Here is a 19,055-nt window from a genome sequence, read left to right on the forward strand (position 1 = left end):
ATGCTGCTATAAAGACACATGCACACGTATGTTTACTGTGGCATTATTCACAATAGCAAAGACTGGAATCAACCCAAATGTCCATCAGTGACAGACTGGATTAAGAAAACATGGCACATATATACCATGGAATACTATGCAGCCATTAAAAAGGATGGGTTCATATCCTTTGTAGGGACATGGATACAGCTGGAAAGCATCATTCTCAGCAAACTGTTGCAAGAACAGAAAACCAAATACCACATGTTCTCACTCATAGGTGGGAACTGAACAATGAGATCACTTGGACACAGGAAGGGGAGCATCACACACTGGGTCCTATTGTGGGGAGGGGGTAGTGGGGAGGGATAGCATTAGGAGATATACCTAATGTAAATGATGAATTAATGGGTGCAGCACACCAGTATGGCACATGTATACATATGTAACAAACCTGTACATTGTGCACATGTACCCTAGAACTTAAAGTGTAATAAAAAAATAAAATAAAATGTTTGTTGAATTGAATTTTTATTATATCATACTTAGTATAGTTTCTGGCACAAAGAAGATAACTTGCCCAATACATTTCTTTAATTGAAACAGAAATGTCAATAAATAGTTGTAATACAATGTGACATATATTGTTACAGATGTGTCCAGAATATCATGGGAGCCCAGAGAAGAGAAGAATTAGCACTATTTTACGGGTGGAGAAAGAGATGTGTCAAGGAAGCCTTCTTAGAAGAGGTTACGGTTTAAGATCTGGGCCTACATCTGTAATCCCAGCACTTTGGGAGGCCAAGGCGGGTGGATCATGAGGTCGAGAAATCAAGACCATCCTGGCCAACATGGTGAAATCCCATCTCTACTAAAACTACAAAAATTAGCTGGGAGTGGTGGTATGCACCTGTAGTCCCAGCTACTCAGGAGACTGAGGCAAGAGAATTGCTTGAACCCGGGATGTGCAGGTTGCAGTGAGCCAAGATTGCACCACTGCACTCCAATCTGGTGACAGAGCAAGAGTCTTTCTCAAAAAAAAAAAAAAAAAAAAAAAAAATCAGTTCTGGGCCTTACAGTTTAAGTAGGGGTTGACCTGGACAAAAAGAGGCCTTCTAGATGGAAAGAACCAGCAACTTGAGCAAAGACAGGGGACCGTGCAAGGGCCCACAGTGGTTAAGAAGCATCAAAATGTGCCAATGTGCCTAGAGTGTCAGCAGACCTGAGTAGGTGTTCAGCAATAGAGCTGGGGCCAAAGCAAACATCACCTAAGGAATTAGGATATAACCCCACAGGCAGTGGAAGCCCTCTTAGGATTTTCAGAAAATAAGTAGCCGACATAAACTTGTGTTTAGAAATATGTGGAAGATGGATTGGGGGAGGGGAAATAAACTTGAAGGAGATGAGATCAGTCACTGCAGGGTTCTGGACAGAAGCAGCAATGGCAGTAATCCTGGGGAGAGATGGCCTTGCCCTGAATCCACCCAGCCCGACCTGTACAAAGTTCTTCCTGCAGAGCCATGTCTCCCAAAGTGTGTTCCACCATAGGTGGTGAGGGTGGGATGCAATAGGGTAAGGTCTCTGGTCAAGTAAGTGTTGAACATGTTGGGTTAAACAGGTTTCTTACTGCAAGATTTCTCAGAGCTTTTAATATACATTGTATATGCTATGTGTAACACACAGAGTTTTCCAAATTTACTTAACCACAGAACCTCTCTCTGAGACCATCTCAAGGGACTAGAGTTTAATGGAATATGTAAAATAGAAAAAAAAAAAAAAAAGACCAAGAGTTTTAATGATTCTGTCAGATCTAGTTCCTGGAAGGAAATAAAAGAAGAAATAGTTTTCCATTGGGTGACAACTGATAATCTCAGTGAACACTCTGCTGTGGAAGTCTTGCATGTGTGTTTTTTCTGCGGGGAGTGGAGCAGAATGGACTCCCATGGAAATACGAGAGGTAGCTTTTAGCCATTCTATTTAGAGGCAGGTTGAGCAAGTTCACCTGTTCTTCCCAGTCCCTCATGTTTGTTCAGGCCTGAAAGATGTCAGACCCAGGTGTTTGAAAAAATGGCAGGTCCTGACCTATGGAAAAGAGAAACCAGGTCTGCAGCCCCTGGAATGTTCTGCCCCACCAACATCCCTCACTCTGCATTTGGTTCACACTTCGGGGAGAAGGTCAGAACAGCCACCTCGGACCCTCCTACCCATGGAAGGATGTGTCTCAGGTGGCAAGTGCTGGCACTGTTGGTCGTGGCCTGGGTATCATTGCACTGTCACACACAGCTCACCAGGACTCCCAGGCACAGATCACTGTTTGCTGGCTTCCCCTTGCCTGAGTACTGAGGAAAAAAATAATCAAACATCCACTCATTAGCCTTGTGTCTCTAAGTGAGCCCTGGCTTTGGAATGCCTTCCCTGGCTACTCCAACTGAGCCCCCAGGGTTGGGAAGTCTGGGAAGCTATCTGTGTGGCTTGGGAAGGTGCCTCTTTCTCCATTGCAGGAATTTTCCACTGGAGAAGCATCAGTGTTCCTCAGCCCCTGCCAGGGTTGGAGGGTGAAGAGTTCAAAATTGCAAAACGGGGGCAGATGAGCAGGACCCTCTCTGGTAAGAGGGAGCTTCTCACAGGACAGAAGGTCAGACAGCAGGCTGCTGCCAGCGCTAGAATCGGGAAGCTGCCCAGAGCCCTGAGTAGGGAGCTGAGATCGGGCTTCTTGGGAGGGGTCCTGCCTCTGTTCCACAGTATGACCTAGAGGGTGGCTGCCTCACCCATGTCACTCAGCTGGTCCGGTTTGTGTAAGCACAAAGGGCTCTAAGACACTGACCCCCCATATGTTCCTCACATGTTGTTCTCATAGAGAAATGTCTGACCTCCCTGCTCTGGACTTGTAGAAATATCTGAGTGAAGCTTCTAGTATTCAATTCCAGTCCCAAATATTAAGTAGGTTGTGCTACTCCTCCAATGCTCTCAGACCAGCAAACTGAGACCCAGACAGAGAGAGGGGACTCAGTCAAGACTCCTGCGTTTTCTCTGTCCCCCTGGTCAATGTTTTCTTCACCACACCCATGATCTTTCCCAGTGGAGAAAGAAATCCAGCTTTATTACCTATTTAGCTTTATTTTTTTTAAGAACCTGTAAGGCTATTAAAATTAAACTGAGGCTGGTTCTTGAGTCAGATAGAACCAGATTTAAATTCCATCTCCACCACTTACCAAGCACAATAGAGTAAATAGCCTGTGGGCAAATAACTTGCAATCTGTAGCTCTAGATTCCTTCTCTGGAAACAGCACCTACATCATAAAGTGATGTAAAGATAAATTAAGATAATGTATGTAAAGTGGTGCCCAGCAGGTAATAAACACTTGATAAAAGCTAGCTATTTTTTTATAATTGTTGTTAGTATTTTAATGAATATGTAAGGCAACTGATAATTAACATTTAGATTAGTGTTACAGTGAAAGCTCATTACCTGTATTTGGATATACAGGGATGAATTGAGAAATGTTTTCTTACTCACTAAGCCATTTAAATTTCCACTTTGAAATTTTCTGTTTTTAATTGGTTTTTAATTCGTTTAAAGAGTTGGCAAACTCCAAACACTAAGCTTCCACCAACTCCTTCATAGATCCACCCCTTCCTAAAACATTAAACTATAGTACAGATCATCATAGGTGCTCAATAAATGTTTTTGGATGAAATTTACAGATGGGTTAATGGATGGATGGATGGATGGATGGATGGATAATGGATGGTTGGATGATGATAGATGAATAGGTGGATGATGGTTGAATGGATGGTGCTAAGACAGTAGCACCATGAAGTAACCACCTTTGGCTCAGACTGGATAGTGGTCTGGTTTCATGAAAAGCCATAATGGAGAGTCTGAGGGACTAGAATAACATGGTGAAGGGCCTAGAGGTCTTGGTGCAGACAAACAGCAGGTGCAGTGGAAGGGAAGGAGATAGAAGGAAAGGTTGTGGTCAGAGACTGAGATGGGACAGTGTGAAATCCTAGAGTAGGAGTAGTTCCTGGTGATAAAAGGTTCAGGAAGCAGCCAGGGGATGGGTACTTAAGACAGAGAGGAGTTCTGGGGGTCCTTAAATCCAGTGAGTTCTAGGAACTCTGAGTCCAGATTATTGGATGGGTGATTCACATGGTCTTTTATGCAATTCCAAGTTAGGATTAAAGTGACCTCAATTAATGAGGTTTTATTCTATATTCCATCAAGTTGCTCCATGGAAGGGAGGGGGGGTTTCTTATCTAAAACTGAATTAAATATAAATAATAATCATGCACTGAACAAAGGTATTTATTTATAATTATTGCCTTATTTTTACCTCAGTAAGTGAATGGTGTTGTTGCTTAAAGGGGTGTGTGTGTGTGTGTGTGTGTGTGTGTGTGTGTGAGAGAGAGAGAGAGAGAGACAAAACGTTCATCACATTGTTTTGTTGTCTGACCTTTTCAGCGTTTTAGCTCCACGCCAGTTGTGGGGCAATACTGGGAATCTTGCAGAAATTATATATAGCAAAATGTCACCAGCAACCAAAGACATTCTGTTCCTCCCCACCCAGTCCAAATACTTGAAATTCACAATAAATTTTGGCTTGGTGAGCATGGCATTATATTTGTGCATGGGAGGTTTTATTTATCATTTCTATTCATAGTACAAGGAAAAGAGGGCTGGATGATGGGTGGGGAGACACAGTGAGCCCCCCACCCGACCTCCATTAGCATTTGTTCTGTGACTGTGAATAAGAATTGTGGCCAGAATGGCATTTGTTTTTAGCATTTTACGGTCTAAAAATTACCCTCAGGCTTCAGTTAGTAATACTGTATTGTATAGTCAAAATTTGCTAAGAAAGTAGATCTTGAGTTTTCTTACCACACACAAAATAGTAACTATGTGAGGTGATGGATACGGTAATTAGCATGGTTGTGGTTATCATTTCACACCGTACACATATAGCAAATCATCACACTGTATACCTTAAATATATGCAATTTGTATTTGTTAATTATGCCTCAGTAAAGCTGGAGGAAAACCTTACCCTCAGCTTTTAACCCTCACAACAGTTCACAGATATTGGCCAGGCAGATATTGTTGTGCCTATTGACGGATGGGAAACTGAGGTAGAATAGAGAGGTGAAGTGACATGTGCAGGTAACTCAGTTGAATGTGGAGAGCCAGGTCTGGCCTATGGCCTTCTAACCCATGCCCAGCACTCTAAGCACTGGGCTGTGGCAAGTCACTGCCCCTGTGTTTCTGCCCCTGTAATGTGAATCCATCTCCCAGTCCTTCCACCAACAGCCTTGACTAGCTAAGGTTCTGGAAGGACCATGGCAGGAACAAATATTTGCCCACCCACTGGTATTTCTGCTGGACAGCGTAAGTCATGCACAAAATTATAAGGTTGGAAAAAATGTTTTGTGGATCATTTCAGTGCTCCTCACTCCTTCATAGCCACCAACCTCATCAGAAAGATAAGAGCACAGGAAGCCCACCCTCTCTAACAAGGTAATAAATCTTTCCACAGCTGGTCCCAAGCTGGTTCCAAGCCTGTAGGTCACGCTCAGTTGGAAGGGCAGGCCACTTCTACCTGTTACATGCCCTGACACCTCTTATAGATCAATCAGGACATTTTTTTCTCGATGACATGACCTCAGATGCTGTTATTCAGTCACAAATTGACCCATGAGCTGAAGGCTATTTTTATCCATGTATTAAGTAGTTTTTAATAATCCATACTACACTTGCTTCCAGTAAGGCTAAAAAACACAAACAAAACCGTCAAACACCAGGATCAAAGAGCAAGAATGGAGTAAAGGGGAAATCTGTGTGCAGAAGCCCAGGCTGAGGTGGCCTGTTGCAAATGAGCAAAAACTTCACCCTCTGCTTCCTTTCAGGCAATGTTAAAAGGAAAAATAGGTTACAAAACTCTGACGAACTCAGTCATTTTTAAGGGAAGGCCATGAAATCTAGGAGGCAATGCTAGCATAGATTTTAAATAAGGCATATTAAGCATCTTAATGGCCATTGTCTTCACCCACAAGGCATTGTTTCTCAGGGTTCTCTGGGCTCTCAGAATCAGAACCATCTGGGGTGTTTGTTCAAAATGCAGGTTCCTGACTCCATCCCACACTCACCGAGTGAGAGTGAGATGGGCCTGGTGACCTGCTTTTTAAACAAGGTCAGTCACTGATTCTTCTACACCTGCAAGTTGGAGAACAACTTCACCAAGATGTTAGTAGATAACAGTGTCTTATTGTAGTAGCCTTTCCTAACCATCTTTTCATCTTACCAGAGAACAATGCCTGGTGCCAGAAGAGTCTCTAGTGGAGGAACTCCAGGTGTCAGGGTCCAGCAAGAGAGATATTTGGAGGATGCAGGGGCTCCCCACCTACTTGTGGTGGGGAAGCTGGTCTGTCTGCATGCACTTGGATGTGGAGCGAGCTTAATTCTGGGATCTCAGGTGGCCACAGGCTACAGAGAGGGCAGGCCCCTCCTTGGCCCTCTTGTCACTCCCAGGGCTGGCCATGGAAGCCATGGGAGCCACCAGCACAGCTTAGCTACAGTGATGCTGGCTTGGCTGGCCACCAGACCCAGGGTCCTACTCTCTCCCTTCACCATGCTCATCCATGACAGGGCAGGCAGAGCTCCAAGCCCAAGAGTCCAGTGGCAAAAACACAGATGAAGGAGCTATGCCACTTCCCACCCCCTTGCCTGCTCCTCCCCACCCCACAGTGCAAGCTGGGATCTGTCAGTGATCTGCCTCAGGGAGGCAATCATGGGTTTCTTCCTCTCCCTCCACACAGGTTTGGAATAAATTGCCTCATCCAATTTGAAGACTTTGCCAATGCCAATGCCTTCCGCCTGCTCAACAAATACCGCAACAAGTACTGCATGTTCAATGATGATATCCAAGGTAGGTTTCCACCCCACCTGATGAAGCTACAGGGGACTAACTTATATTCTCAAACCTCACTGGGATGCCAAAGGGGTGGGGAAGGGCTGTCACCTCATAGCTGGTTTGCTGCCAGCAGCTGTTGAAGAAAGAACATTCAACTTAGATTCAACTCCTACTTGGCTAATTCTTAATTCTTTGAATTCAGTTTCCTTTTTTATAAAATGAAGATCATTACTACTTCAGAGGTAGGTAAGAATTATGTAATTTAATGTATGTAAGAAATTCTAAACAATACTGTAATTTACTAGCAAGTTAAACGTGAACCAGTCAATTCTCTCACCATAGTTTCATCATCTAGTCAATAGAGAGGATAACAACTGCCTTGAAAGAGCATGGTGAAAATTTACAAAGCTAATACTATAGAAAGTACTAACCCATAAAACTCATCAGACAAAGCATCAATCACCATAAAAATGGCCTTCCTCAGCCATAATAACTTGCTTTTAGGCTTTCCAAATATAAGGCGTGTCTCAGTTGGGAAGTCAGGACAATTCCTTCTCCGGTTTTGACTGAAGTGTTTGTTGCTCATAATGACCCTGAGAGAGACACTGACACCAGGAACCCAGAGCCTTCCAAAGTCAACATGAAGCAGCTTCTAGTTCAGGTTCCCTTTGGTCATCTATTCTGTGACCCAGAAATATCTGAAGGTGCTTGCTTCTTACTGTGGAGTTACCAGTGTCCGAAGCTGGAGTGAAAAGGGATTCATCTCACTTGATCTAGGAGTGCACAGGAAGGAGCATTGTGAGCTGTTCCTAGCATTTTGTAAAGTCCAAGAGAAACCTTGATGATTTTTTAACAAATGAAGTTTGCGAAGCAATCTTTTTAAAACAAAGATCCATGTCAGGTGGAAAGAATAAGTTGGCAAGAGACAGGTATTGGCCCTGTATTGTTAAAGGTTGGCCAACTTCTCATTTTACAGATGACTTATCCAGAGGCCTGAAGAGGTCACAACTTTTCTTTAAATGAGTCAGGGATAGATCTCAGAGAACTCAAACTCAGGTAATAATAGCTAAGATTAATCGCTGAATGCTTATTGCATATCGGGTTCTGTTCTAAGCACTCTACACTTTTAAACAGATGAGACATTAGCATCTCTGTCTTATGAATGAAGACACTGAAACAGAAAAAGAGTAAGTAACTTTTATAGCCATTAAGCATAGAGTTGAGATTTGAGCCCAGGCATTCAGACTCTAAATTGCAGTCTATAACCATTCACCATGCAATTCCCAGGTCTTATATTACAAACCAAGTTGCCTTTTTTTCCCCATTATGGTCCATATTACAACGTATAAGAAATGTGATAGATGATTTTTTGTATTTGTCATAAATTTTCAAGAAGCAAGATAGTACAGTTAGAACACACTATTAGAAAATTGAGTTTAAAATATATGACTTCAGTGCCTGACGAGTGGGTATCCAGAGAGAGGGGAGACCCAACAGGAGACAGCTGGGATGTGGCAGCCCCTGCCAGCCTGTCTCCATTCTGTCTCTCCTTTACCCTGTTGCATAGACCTGGGACAGGCATTGGCTGAGCTAGGCCAGCCTCACCCACACAAGCCAGGACACAGCACAGACGGGACTGTGCAGTCCAGGAAGATGCCCTGGTAGAGGGAAGCATTTTCTCACTGCCCTCACTCACCTCAGTGTCAGACCAGCAGGTGGGAGTGTGCCTGTGGCCCTGAGGAAGCACCTGCCTGCTAGACGCTGACCGGCTCCCCAGCATGAATTCACCCATGAATCAGCAGAAGGACAGCCGGTTCCCTGAGCCCACTGGGCTGCCAAGGCCAGAGGGTGGAAGTGGAAAACAAGTCCATGCAGGCGGCACACCTGGTGCACAGCCTCCAGCTGTATAGACACACAGACAGCCACATGTGTATATATCCTCCTAAACACAGGCACAGGAACACAGCCAGGCCCTGCAGCCCACCGGCCCCCATCCACCCCTGCACTGCTGCCAGAATGTGCCTCGGAGATGAAAGTATCAGTCACCATGCCACCCTCTCTTCATGAGAAAGTTCGCACCCCTTCAATGAAAATATAAGACTTCAGGATCTCTCCTCTGCTCTCTGCCCTTCCTTTTATTTTACTCCTCTCACTTCCTTACCTGCCATTTCTTTCTGTGTTTGAAAGCCCTGCTCGCCCTTTCCCATCATCTTTACCTGAGTAACTCCTACTCACCCTTAAAGACTCAGCTCCAGGGTCTCCTGCTCAGGGAAGGCTCATCAGTCTGATTTGGGTGTCCCTCAGGTGTTCCCCTCTGTCAGTTCTCTTACCTCATTGTACCCCAAAAGCCTGTAATGCATTGTCTGCCTTCCCAGAAGATAATAAGCTTCTGGAGGCAGGAACAATTGCCTTATCCATTCTTGTTCCCCAACTCCCAGTGCTGCGCTTGCTACATGATAGACACCTAATAAATGTTTAAAGAATATACGAATGATGTCTACACACACAAACTGACATCCTCATAAGCATACCCACCTGTTCATGTGGGTGTGTCTACACTGGACACCTGCCCCTGCAGCCTCTCTGTTGTCCAGGTCATCATTCATGTACAGCTGACCCTTGAACAAGGTGATGGTTACAGGTGCCAACACTCCACACAGTCAAAAATACGCATAACTTTTGCCTCTCCAGAAACTTAGCTACTAAGAGCCTACTGTTGACCAGAAGCCTTACCAATAACATAAAAATAGTGGATTAACACATAAATAGACTAGTATCTACCCCTATTTTATGTGTACGTGACATACTTCTTAATTTTTTTAGCTATTTATAGGCTACACAGTTCATCTGTGAGTTTTTTTAAATTGTTACAAACCTCCAAAATTTTAAAAAATATATGTATTGAAAAAATCTGCATGTAAGTGGACTCATGCAGCTCAACCCCATGTTGTTCAAGGACTGACTGTGCTCACACATAAATGCACCTCTACACGTGCTCATACATATTCACATGTCTAACCCCACATGCAGATACGTGGAGCTGTTTGTTTTTAATTAAATCAATCCATCTGTTTACATTCATTGGTTTTTGCATCTTGCCTCTACAGTCAATTTTGCTCCCAGGCAAAACCAAGTGGGATAGTTTTCTGTGTCCCAGAGCAAAGAGAAGCGGGATTTACCATTCTTTTCTCAGAAATTCAAGACTAAAGCCATCAATCTAGAACTCATGAGGACAGCTGCCAAATAGTGCTGGAATGGCAAGAGCCCTATAAGAACCAGCCTTTGATCAGCTCAGCCTGATGTTTAGGTGTGACCGTATCATTAACAACCATAAAGAGGTGGGCATGGGCATGCACCACCCAGATCCTCCTTCAAGAAAAGACTTGTTGCCCATCTGACAGCAGGCTGTCAGCACAATCTGCAGAGCCTCAGAGAGAGAGAGCCACCTCGCCACCCCACCAGGAGCTGGCCTCACCAGTGATGAGGGAATATAAAGGCTTAACTATTTTAGCCCAGTGCAGGACAACTCAAGCTCCCCATGGAGTTGGCTGAGGCTTTAGGGTCTGCATCACAGCTCAACTTCCCCTCAACCCATTCTGCTTCCTTCCCTTCCTTCCCACAAGGGCAATTCCTAAAAACATCCTGAACACTCCAGTGTATCTCAGAATCTGCCTCCAGGGGACCCAAACTGTACCAAATAACATTTTGCATGCACACAGAACTTTAGGTTGAAAGTGCTTTTCATCCTCACTATCTTACAAGTGCTGGCAACATCTCCCCCTCCCTCACTGGGGGACAAACACAGCTGTCCCATGTCACTAATGAGGAAACTGAAGCCTGGGGGTCAAAGGTTGCTCACGGCCACACAGCCAGACAGACACAAAGCTGGAACTGGAACCCCATTATTTCTGACCTGGAATTCTCCACTCTCTCCATAGCATCAGGCTGCCTGTTGCTCCTGAACATGTGAGGTGGTGGAGGGTGTCTTCTCATTAAGGATGAAATTCCAGACCCTGCTGGAACAGTGCGGGTGTCACTGCTCCCTGGCATCCTGCTGCTCTCATCCTGTCCTCCCCATCGTTTCCATTCCTTCCTCTAACTCCTACAGAATGCAGACTTGAAGATGAGGCCCATGGTCCCGAGCTGGTTAGGGATGGGTCCAGGCCAGAAGCCTGTGATGTGTGTTCTCATTATTAAATGGACAATGAGAAGACTAGTAAGGAATTCCAGGACTAATGAGCCAACACGGCAGATACAGCCCATGCTAGAATTGTCCCCCTTTATCTCCAAATACAAAGTAAGGAGCAATGCCACTTAAGACTACAAGCCATGCTCATAATGGGAGAGGAGCACCTCCATGCACAGAACCACAGAAAGTTGGGAGTGAAGGGGCGAGAGGGAGTGTGGGAGGGAGGAGGAAGCAATGCAGAATCACAGTCGTAAACAGAAACCAAATCACACCGCACGCGGGAGCTGGAGACAGATTCTCAGAATCTTCTTGGGAACCACACATGGAGGGGGCTGGAACCGAGCGACCCACATGAAAATGAGACTAGGGTCATGCTACCTACTCTGAACACCAGCCTAGCGTTACATCCTCAGTGGATAGATAGAATTAAATCCTCGAAAGCTCCAGTCTACTGATCTCCCTGAGGGCAGGGCCATGCCTGGTACAGATCAGGAGCCCAGGGCACATTATTTGACTGTCTCCCAACCAGTCCCACTGTACCATGTGCTCAGAATCACTGACCCCACAGGGCTGGGCCTCTGGAGCCCCAGCACTTGAAGGAAAGAGAGATCTCCAGGGCTTCTGATCATCTTTGCCTCCCACCCCAGCTTAGACCCACATAAAGCCTTGGCCCAGGCCCAGGCTGGTCCTTGGTGATCAGAGCTGCCAGTGCACTGACTTGTTGCTGGCAGCCTCTCAGGAATTTTGGAAAAGGCGGAGGCTCAGGTGACTTTTGCTGTTTCAGCTGGGACCAGAGAAGCATCTCTGCTCTTAGGGAGGAAAGAAAGGCCTAGAAGGGGAAAGGAAGTGGGAATGGTCACACTGGGGACAGGGGAAGGAAGAAGAGCCACACAAGGGGCCAGGTCCAGGGTGCTGCTGGCCCAGTTTCCGTGGGTCTCTGACCTCCACGTGCAAGCTGACCACACATTGTGGCTGGAGCCAGGAAAGCCCCACTGGCTCATCAGCTCTGCAGCATCCTCCACCTGGCCAGCCTTCACTGGACCTGCCTTGCCCACCAATCCTGCTAAATCTCCAGGCCAGACAGCACATCAGGGTTCCTGTGTGTTATGTCAGGCTATTAGCACCCCCTGTGAGGCCAGTGCTTAACAATCAGGCATTGCACCAAGACAAGCCTAGATCTGAATCCCCATTTTCCTGTTTTGTGGCTTTGGCCAAGTGGCTGAAATTCTCAGTACCTTCCTTTCCTTATCTGTAAAATGGACTTAACAGTTTTAACAGCCACAACTGCTTATCAGCTAGTACCACCAGAATGGTCAGGATGCTTTCATAAGGCCAGCATCTGTTATGGTTGGTTGTAGTATATGCCAATTCCTTGATAAGTATTTCCAGCACCCATTTATGGCACTGAATTGTTGTAAGCATTGCAGTGATGTATAGGTAGGGACAGGCACGTAGCAATACTCAGTTCATGGTCCCTATTACTAAAATCTCTGATGCCTAGTAGGCTCCTGACACATAGATATGGGAGGGAAGAAGGAAAGAGGAGACTTAAGGCAGAGAATTTGGTGGAGGTGAGGAGAGGGCCACATGTGAGCACAGGACTGGGGAACTCTGGAGAGAAGAGAGGCAGGACCCCACCTCACTTTTCTCCCCTTTCCCCCATATACCCTATTATTCCAGCCCATTCTATTAGTCACTCTTCTGTGAGTTTTCTGCCAACTCCATGATTTTGAATGTGCTGGTCCCTCTGCCTAGAATTCTCTTTCTGTTCTTCACTACTTTCTGTTTGTCCATAAAGGCTCATTTCACTTTCCCCAGGATAATGCATCCAGGGCCAAGCCACAGACTCTAAATGATCCCACTCTTCCCCAGGATCTGGGAGTGACACTGGACGGTGGTCACCCACTTTACAGAATGCTTCAAAGTTCCCGAGTGGGGCTCTCAGCCAAGAAATGCAAAATACATCCCTGGAAGATGATGACCTTGTTGGAGAAGGAAGGTGTGGGCAACTTTGCATAGGCTTCAGATGTCACAATAAGGAAGAGGCAGACAGGCAGGAATGGCTCATCTCTGAAGACTTCGTGCAGCTCGTTTGTCTTGTTTACGAGATGCCAGGGATTATTTTCAGCTGTCGGGGGTCAACTGCCCTCTCTGTCACCCACCACCACCACTACACACACTGAGTAGCAGTTCTAGGCCTTTCCTTGATCTCTCCCCCTGCAGTGAAACTTCTCCTGGTCTCTTTAATCTTTTCTCTCCCCTGTTCCCAAAGCCTTCCTTTTCACTAAGTCCTGTGTTCTGAGGCTGTTCTTCACTTCCAGGGCTGTCCCTAGTCCTGAAGTTCATGTGGATCTCGTGTATCTGGCTCCTCCGAGACCTCCCCTGTTAGCTGCTGCAACAGTTGAAACTTCAGGGAAGTCAAGAAGAGGATCATTATTCCTTCGGGTTCCTTCCAAATTGTGGCAAAATACGCCTAACCCTACCTTCTCCATGGGCCAGGGAACTGCCCTCTAGAGAGTCCAGGAGCTTCAGAAAATTCCCTTATGACACAGAAATTGCAGTGAAGTAGTCTAGAAGGCCTTTGCTTGGTGTCCAATAAAGGGGAACCTGAATTTTTGGAACACTTGTGCTGGCAACTCCTTGAGAGTTTTATTTGAGAACAAGACTTTTATTTGTCTTTATTTATTCAAAGCCTAGTCCAGAGAAGGCCCAGAACAAACATTCAGCACATACTAATGAATAAATGAATGGCAGTAGCTACCGTAGAAATGTAATTCTTATGGATTGTGGAAGCAGGTGTGGCCTCATAGCAGAGGTTGTTCTGTCCCAATAGGAATCCAGACCTCCAAAGCCACCATGGCCAGACCCTGACAGAGCCTAACTCTATCCTTCTTGCTGCCTGGTTCAGAAGTCTTCCTTTATCTGATAAAGAGTAAATTCTTTCCTCCAATAATCTGTTGTTCAGCATAGAAACTCCTTTAACTTTGTCAAATCTGACTATTAAAAGTAGAAACTACATTTTCAGCATGTCCCTTTGTGCTATTTCCTGAACCTACAACCTCAAGTACTCAGTTGGCAGGAAATGTAATTATGGAAAGCTCCCTCTGAAAAGAAAACTTTTTCTTTCATCATGAATAGGAACAACCAGTCACACTTTCAGCTGCCCATGGCATTTATGGGCACAAGCCATGTTCCAGCATATCCCTGGACCCATGGGCTTCTTAGAGTGCTTACCTTGAAACAGCTAAGTAGCTTCCTCTCCAGTTTTAAATCCCTAGTGTATAGCCCAAGAGCACCCCAAAAATGCAGATAACTTTATTTGCCAAACTTTGTAATTTGGAGCTTAAGAACCACTGTTTTTCCTCTTGAGTTCTAGCCTGTAGTTAGAACAGCTTGCTACCTCAGAGGACGGCCTCAGAGCAGGATCCCAGGGAGGAGAGCAGGGAGAAGTAGCCAGTGAGGTACTCAATGAGTGTGGGGTTCCAGAAGCCAAGTGCAGAAATAGTTTCCCAAAGGAAAGAATGGGCAACAGTACCAAATGCTGCTAAGAGGTCAAGAAAGAAGGCTGAGAATTGATTACTGAATTTGGTCACCTGGAGGTACTTGGGGACCTTGACAAGAGGTGGGTCAGTCATTTGATTGGATTGGGTTTCATGGGGACCAAGGAGGAAGGAACTAGATGCAGTTAATATATTCAGCTCTTTAGAAGAGTTTGGCTATAAAGGAGAGTGAGAAATAGGGTGGGACACATAGGGCCAAGGGAGGGCTTTTTAAAGATGGAAGTTTTTTTTTTTTTTTTTTTTTTTTTTTGAGACGGAGTCTCGCTCTGCCGCCCAGGCTGGAGTGCAGTGGCCGGATCTCAGCTCACTGCAAGCTCCGCCTCCCGGGTTTACACCATTCTCCTGCCTCAGCCTCCCGAGTAGCTGGGACTACAGGCGTCCGCCACGTCGCCTGGCTAGTTTTTTGTATTTTTTTTAGTAGAGACGGGGTTTCACCGTGTTAGCCAGGATGGTCTCGATCTCCTGACCTCGTGATCCGCCCGTCTCGGCCTCCCAAAGTGCTGGGATTACAGGCTTGAGCCACCGCGCCCAGCCTAAAGATGGAAGTTTTACAGTGTATTTGTATGCTGATGAGAATGATACAGTAGAGAGGGCAAAATTGAATATGCAGGAAATAGGAGAGGGAATAACAGGAAAAGTAGGCAAGAATGATGGGATCCAGTAGACAAGCAGTGCTTTAGCTAGGAGCAGGGAGGCATCGATGGTAACAGGGGGAAAGGCAAGTATGTGGACATGGAGGCAGAGGGTCTGAAGACTTGGTGGTGATAGGATTCAGAAGTTCTGTCCTGATTAGTTCTACTTCCTTTGAGCTTCACTCTCCACTTTTAAGGGCAAAAAATAGGAGCACAGTAGTCCCTACTTCATGGAGTTGTTGGGAAGATTAATTGAGCCAATGCTGTGCTGGTAAGCACACGGCACAGAGCCAAGGCCACAGTAAGAGTGATCAATAAATGGCAGCTGACCTTGCATCCTTTTATTGTAATGTGTGACTGTTTCCCATCAGATTTCCCATTGTTTTGAGTTCCCCTCCCCTTCCAGAGGTACAGCTGAATGTTGACATCTACTGCCTAAGTTCACTTCCCTCTGCCTCTGCTAACACCCTGCTCCGTCCTTCCCCAGAGAAACCCCATAACACCTCTCCTGCTGCCTTCAACTATAGTCAGGAAGGGCTGTCCGAGCAGCAGAGATCGTGAAGGGATGGAAGCAAACCTGGGAAGGAAACCCCCAGGTTTCCTTGCTTTGGGTGACTGACAGGGCCAAGCCACCTTTCTCTGTCAGTTTCCTCATTTGTACAGCTGTTAAATGCCATTATCTCCAATCCCCATCCAGCACTGAATTTCTGTGAGTAAGCCCAGTTATTCAACCTGCAAATAACCCCAGAAGACAGTTGACATCCAAAAAGAAAAAGACCCATCCAGAGTGTAGTGTCTGCGAGATCATCTCTGATGGAATACCTTTGGCGCCATCTGGTGGCAAATGCTTTGCGCAACCCCTCCTTTCAGGGAGGCAAAAGGCTGTCCTGAAACAGACTCCGAAGAGCAGAAAACTCCCTCTAGCCAATGGCAGGAAACTAGTACCTCACCTAGAGAGGCCATCTAGTTCAGTGCATCTCAAACTTGAATGGCATACAAATCATCTGGAGATCTTTTTGAATACAAATTCTGACTCCGTAGAACTGAAATGAAAGAGGGTTTTATGGGCAGAGAGTAAGAAGTACGGAGTTATTTGCAGGGAGGCAGAGAAAATGGGGAGTTCCACATAATAAATGGACTTTGGAGAAAATTAAGGACAAAGGGGATTTGGAGATTTCAGGAGAGGGTCATACAATTCATTTCTCCTCGCCCTCTCTTTAAGTGATTTAAATACTTATTTAAATTGCTTATTGATACTTTCTTGGATGTCAGCTTGGTGTTTCTTGTGAATGCAGTACAGTGCTGAGCCTGACCATGATGCAGCCCAGCTTCATTCAGGTTACATTCAGGTTAGAAAAAGTAGATACGGGAAAAGGAGGGGTGGGTAAGGATACCTGGGGTAGCAAGGAATGTCTTGCTGATCATTTGGGCTGAGTCTTAAGGAATAATGAACTGCAAAAGGGTCTTCTAGATAGGGAGAATAGCAGGGAAATGTACATAAGCATAAACATGCATGGTATGTTTAGGCAACAATGAATAATGCTACTGGTACGTGGCGTACACAGGGAGGCACTGCAGAGGTAAGTTGATGTTGATAACTTACTTTTCTGTACATAAACTAACAAAAAGTATGTAATGAACAACTGTTTTATAATAGCCATCACACTTGCAATCATTTAGTAATTTCTTTCCTTACAAACAGAAATGAGCTTGGTCTATTTTGTTACTATGGTATCCTCAGTACCTGAGCCTTGTTCATAACTGATGCTCAAAAAATAAATGAATGTAACAATTTCCAGTGATCTCTGACTACCCACTGTGTTCTACTGTTTTGTGCCCAAATTTTCATAAACTGGGAGTTCCCTGATGGCAGGGATCATGTCTGATTCATCTCTGTCTTCCATAGTGCCTGGCATGGTGCCTGTCACTTTCTAGGCCCTCAGAGGGTGCACAATGCATACTTTGGGGACCACGGGAAGGATGTTAGGAAGTCCCAGTATCCTCAGCCCTGTCTCTGTGACACTACCAATAGTTCAACACTCCCTCTAGGTCACAGCTGTGTGAAGACAGGGGTGCCTGCACCCCATCTTCTGACAAGTATGAGCCTGCATAGAGTCCCACCTTCTGATGTCCACAATGATGAATGTGCACTTATTGGCCACCAACTGCTTGCTGTACCCCCATCTCAGTCACTAAGCCAAGTATAAATCTAGGAGAAGGCCCACCCCAGAGCTAGCAAAAAATAAGCCACCTGGAAAACTGGAAACAGAGAATATAGAAAATTCACTCATACCCCTACCCTGCAACCATTAGTATTTTGTAAGTTCCTTCTGGATTCTATGTGTGTGATACATTACAATTAGAATCATCATATGCATACCATTTAATGTTCTCTTCCTTCCAGCCAACTCAATGGAACATAGGTTAGTGCTTAAGCACACAGGTCCCAGAGCTTGATTCCCTGGATTCACATCCTGGCTCTTATATGATCTTGTACAGTTCAGCAAACCATACCTTATTTTCCCAATCTGTAAAATGAGGATGGCAACAATGAGGATTAAATAAATAAGTGTCTTCATGTTAAGATATATAAAGTACTTGGAACAATATCTGATGTTAGTGGCTAGCTTCATAGCAGTTTCCATGTTGCTGCATAATATTCATGATGATCCTTTTTAATAGCTATAAAACAGTCTACTGTGTCTACACTGGCTACTTTACTTAATCATTACTCCTTTGTTAGATGTGTAGGTTATTTCCAGCCATTCTGTATTAAAAATAACACTGTCATAAATATCCTAGTATATACATTTTGGATTTTTCCATATATAGATTCTCAAAAGTAGAAGTATAAGGTCAAAGGGCAAAAATATTTTATGCCTTTGCTCTAGATGGGGAAACAGTTCTCCACAAAAGATTGTAGCACTTCAAAACACAAAGGATATTGGGACATTTTACTTTTCATTCCTCCCTCACCAGTCATAGATGATAACTTTTTTTTTAATTATCCAAATGTAGTAAGCCATAAATAATCCTACTTTAATTTCCTTTTGCTTTGTTTTGTTTTGTTTTGGTTTCACCATCGTGGGGGCTTAGCGTTGCTGATTGTGATTACTTTATTGTGAGCTCTCTGTATCAGAGTCTATACCACTTGCTTTAACAGAGAACACTTAATACTTTAAAAAATGTTAATTGTCTATTAAAGAATTCAAAAGCCAAGAAAGAAACACTAAGGATCTTCTACGACTCCTGAGCCTAAGGGAACAAAGGAAAGAGGAGGTGGCAGTTAGTGGCACTAGTGTCACTTAGTGGCAGCTATGAGGCTAGTTCTCTCAGTGATGGCCAAACTGCAAACTGGGTTCAACTTCTGCTTCAAGAACAAACTGCTGCCGGGGAGTTGAAGAACTAAGGCTGTGGGGCTGGCAGATTTAGCAAAACCAAATGCAGAACACTCAGTTAAATTTCGGTGATAGAAACAAATAATTTTTAGTGTATTTATGCTCATATTGCATAGGACATACTTATACTAAAAAAAAAACTTGTTGTTTATCTAAAAATCAAATTTTACAAAGTGTCCTACATTTTACCTTGCAATCCTAACAAGATGGATGATGCTGGGGGAGGGGGGAACACATTATCCCCCTCATCTAGCCTTTGTCTCCCTCTAGCACCTACTATTGGCAGAGCCCAGCATAGAGCAAGTTGGCAAAGCTGAAAAGTGGTTTGCAGACAAAGCAGTGTAAAGAAGCTGAGAAACAATTACCCAATAATTGGTACAGTCCACCCT

At 44.7% G+C, this 19,055-nt stretch overlaps 1 protein-coding gene across 2 annotated transcripts in view; it reads left to right on the forward strand.

Moving 5' to 3' along the window:
• The window catches only part of ME3 (malic enzyme 3, NADP(+)-dependent, mitochondrial), a 215,502-nt gene that overhangs the window by 185,095 nt on the left and 11,352 nt on the right, over positions 1-19,055 (forward strand). For both annotated transcript variants that reach the window (XM_011938489.1, XM_011938490.1), the window contains exon 8: positions 6,793-6,902. In XM_011938489.1, coding sequence (XP_011793879.1) covers positions 6,793-6,902 — 110 coding nt within the window. The remainder of the gene's footprint in view (positions 1-6,792; positions 6,903-19,055) is intronic.

This window comes from Colobus angolensis, unplaced genomic scaffold (assembly GCF_000951035.1).
Source record: "Colobus angolensis palliatus isolate OR3802 unplaced genomic scaffold, Cang.pa_1.0 Scaffold174, whole genome shotgun sequence".
Taxonomy (NCBI): Eukaryota; Metazoa; Chordata; class Mammalia; order Primates; family Cercopithecidae; genus Colobus; species Colobus angolensis.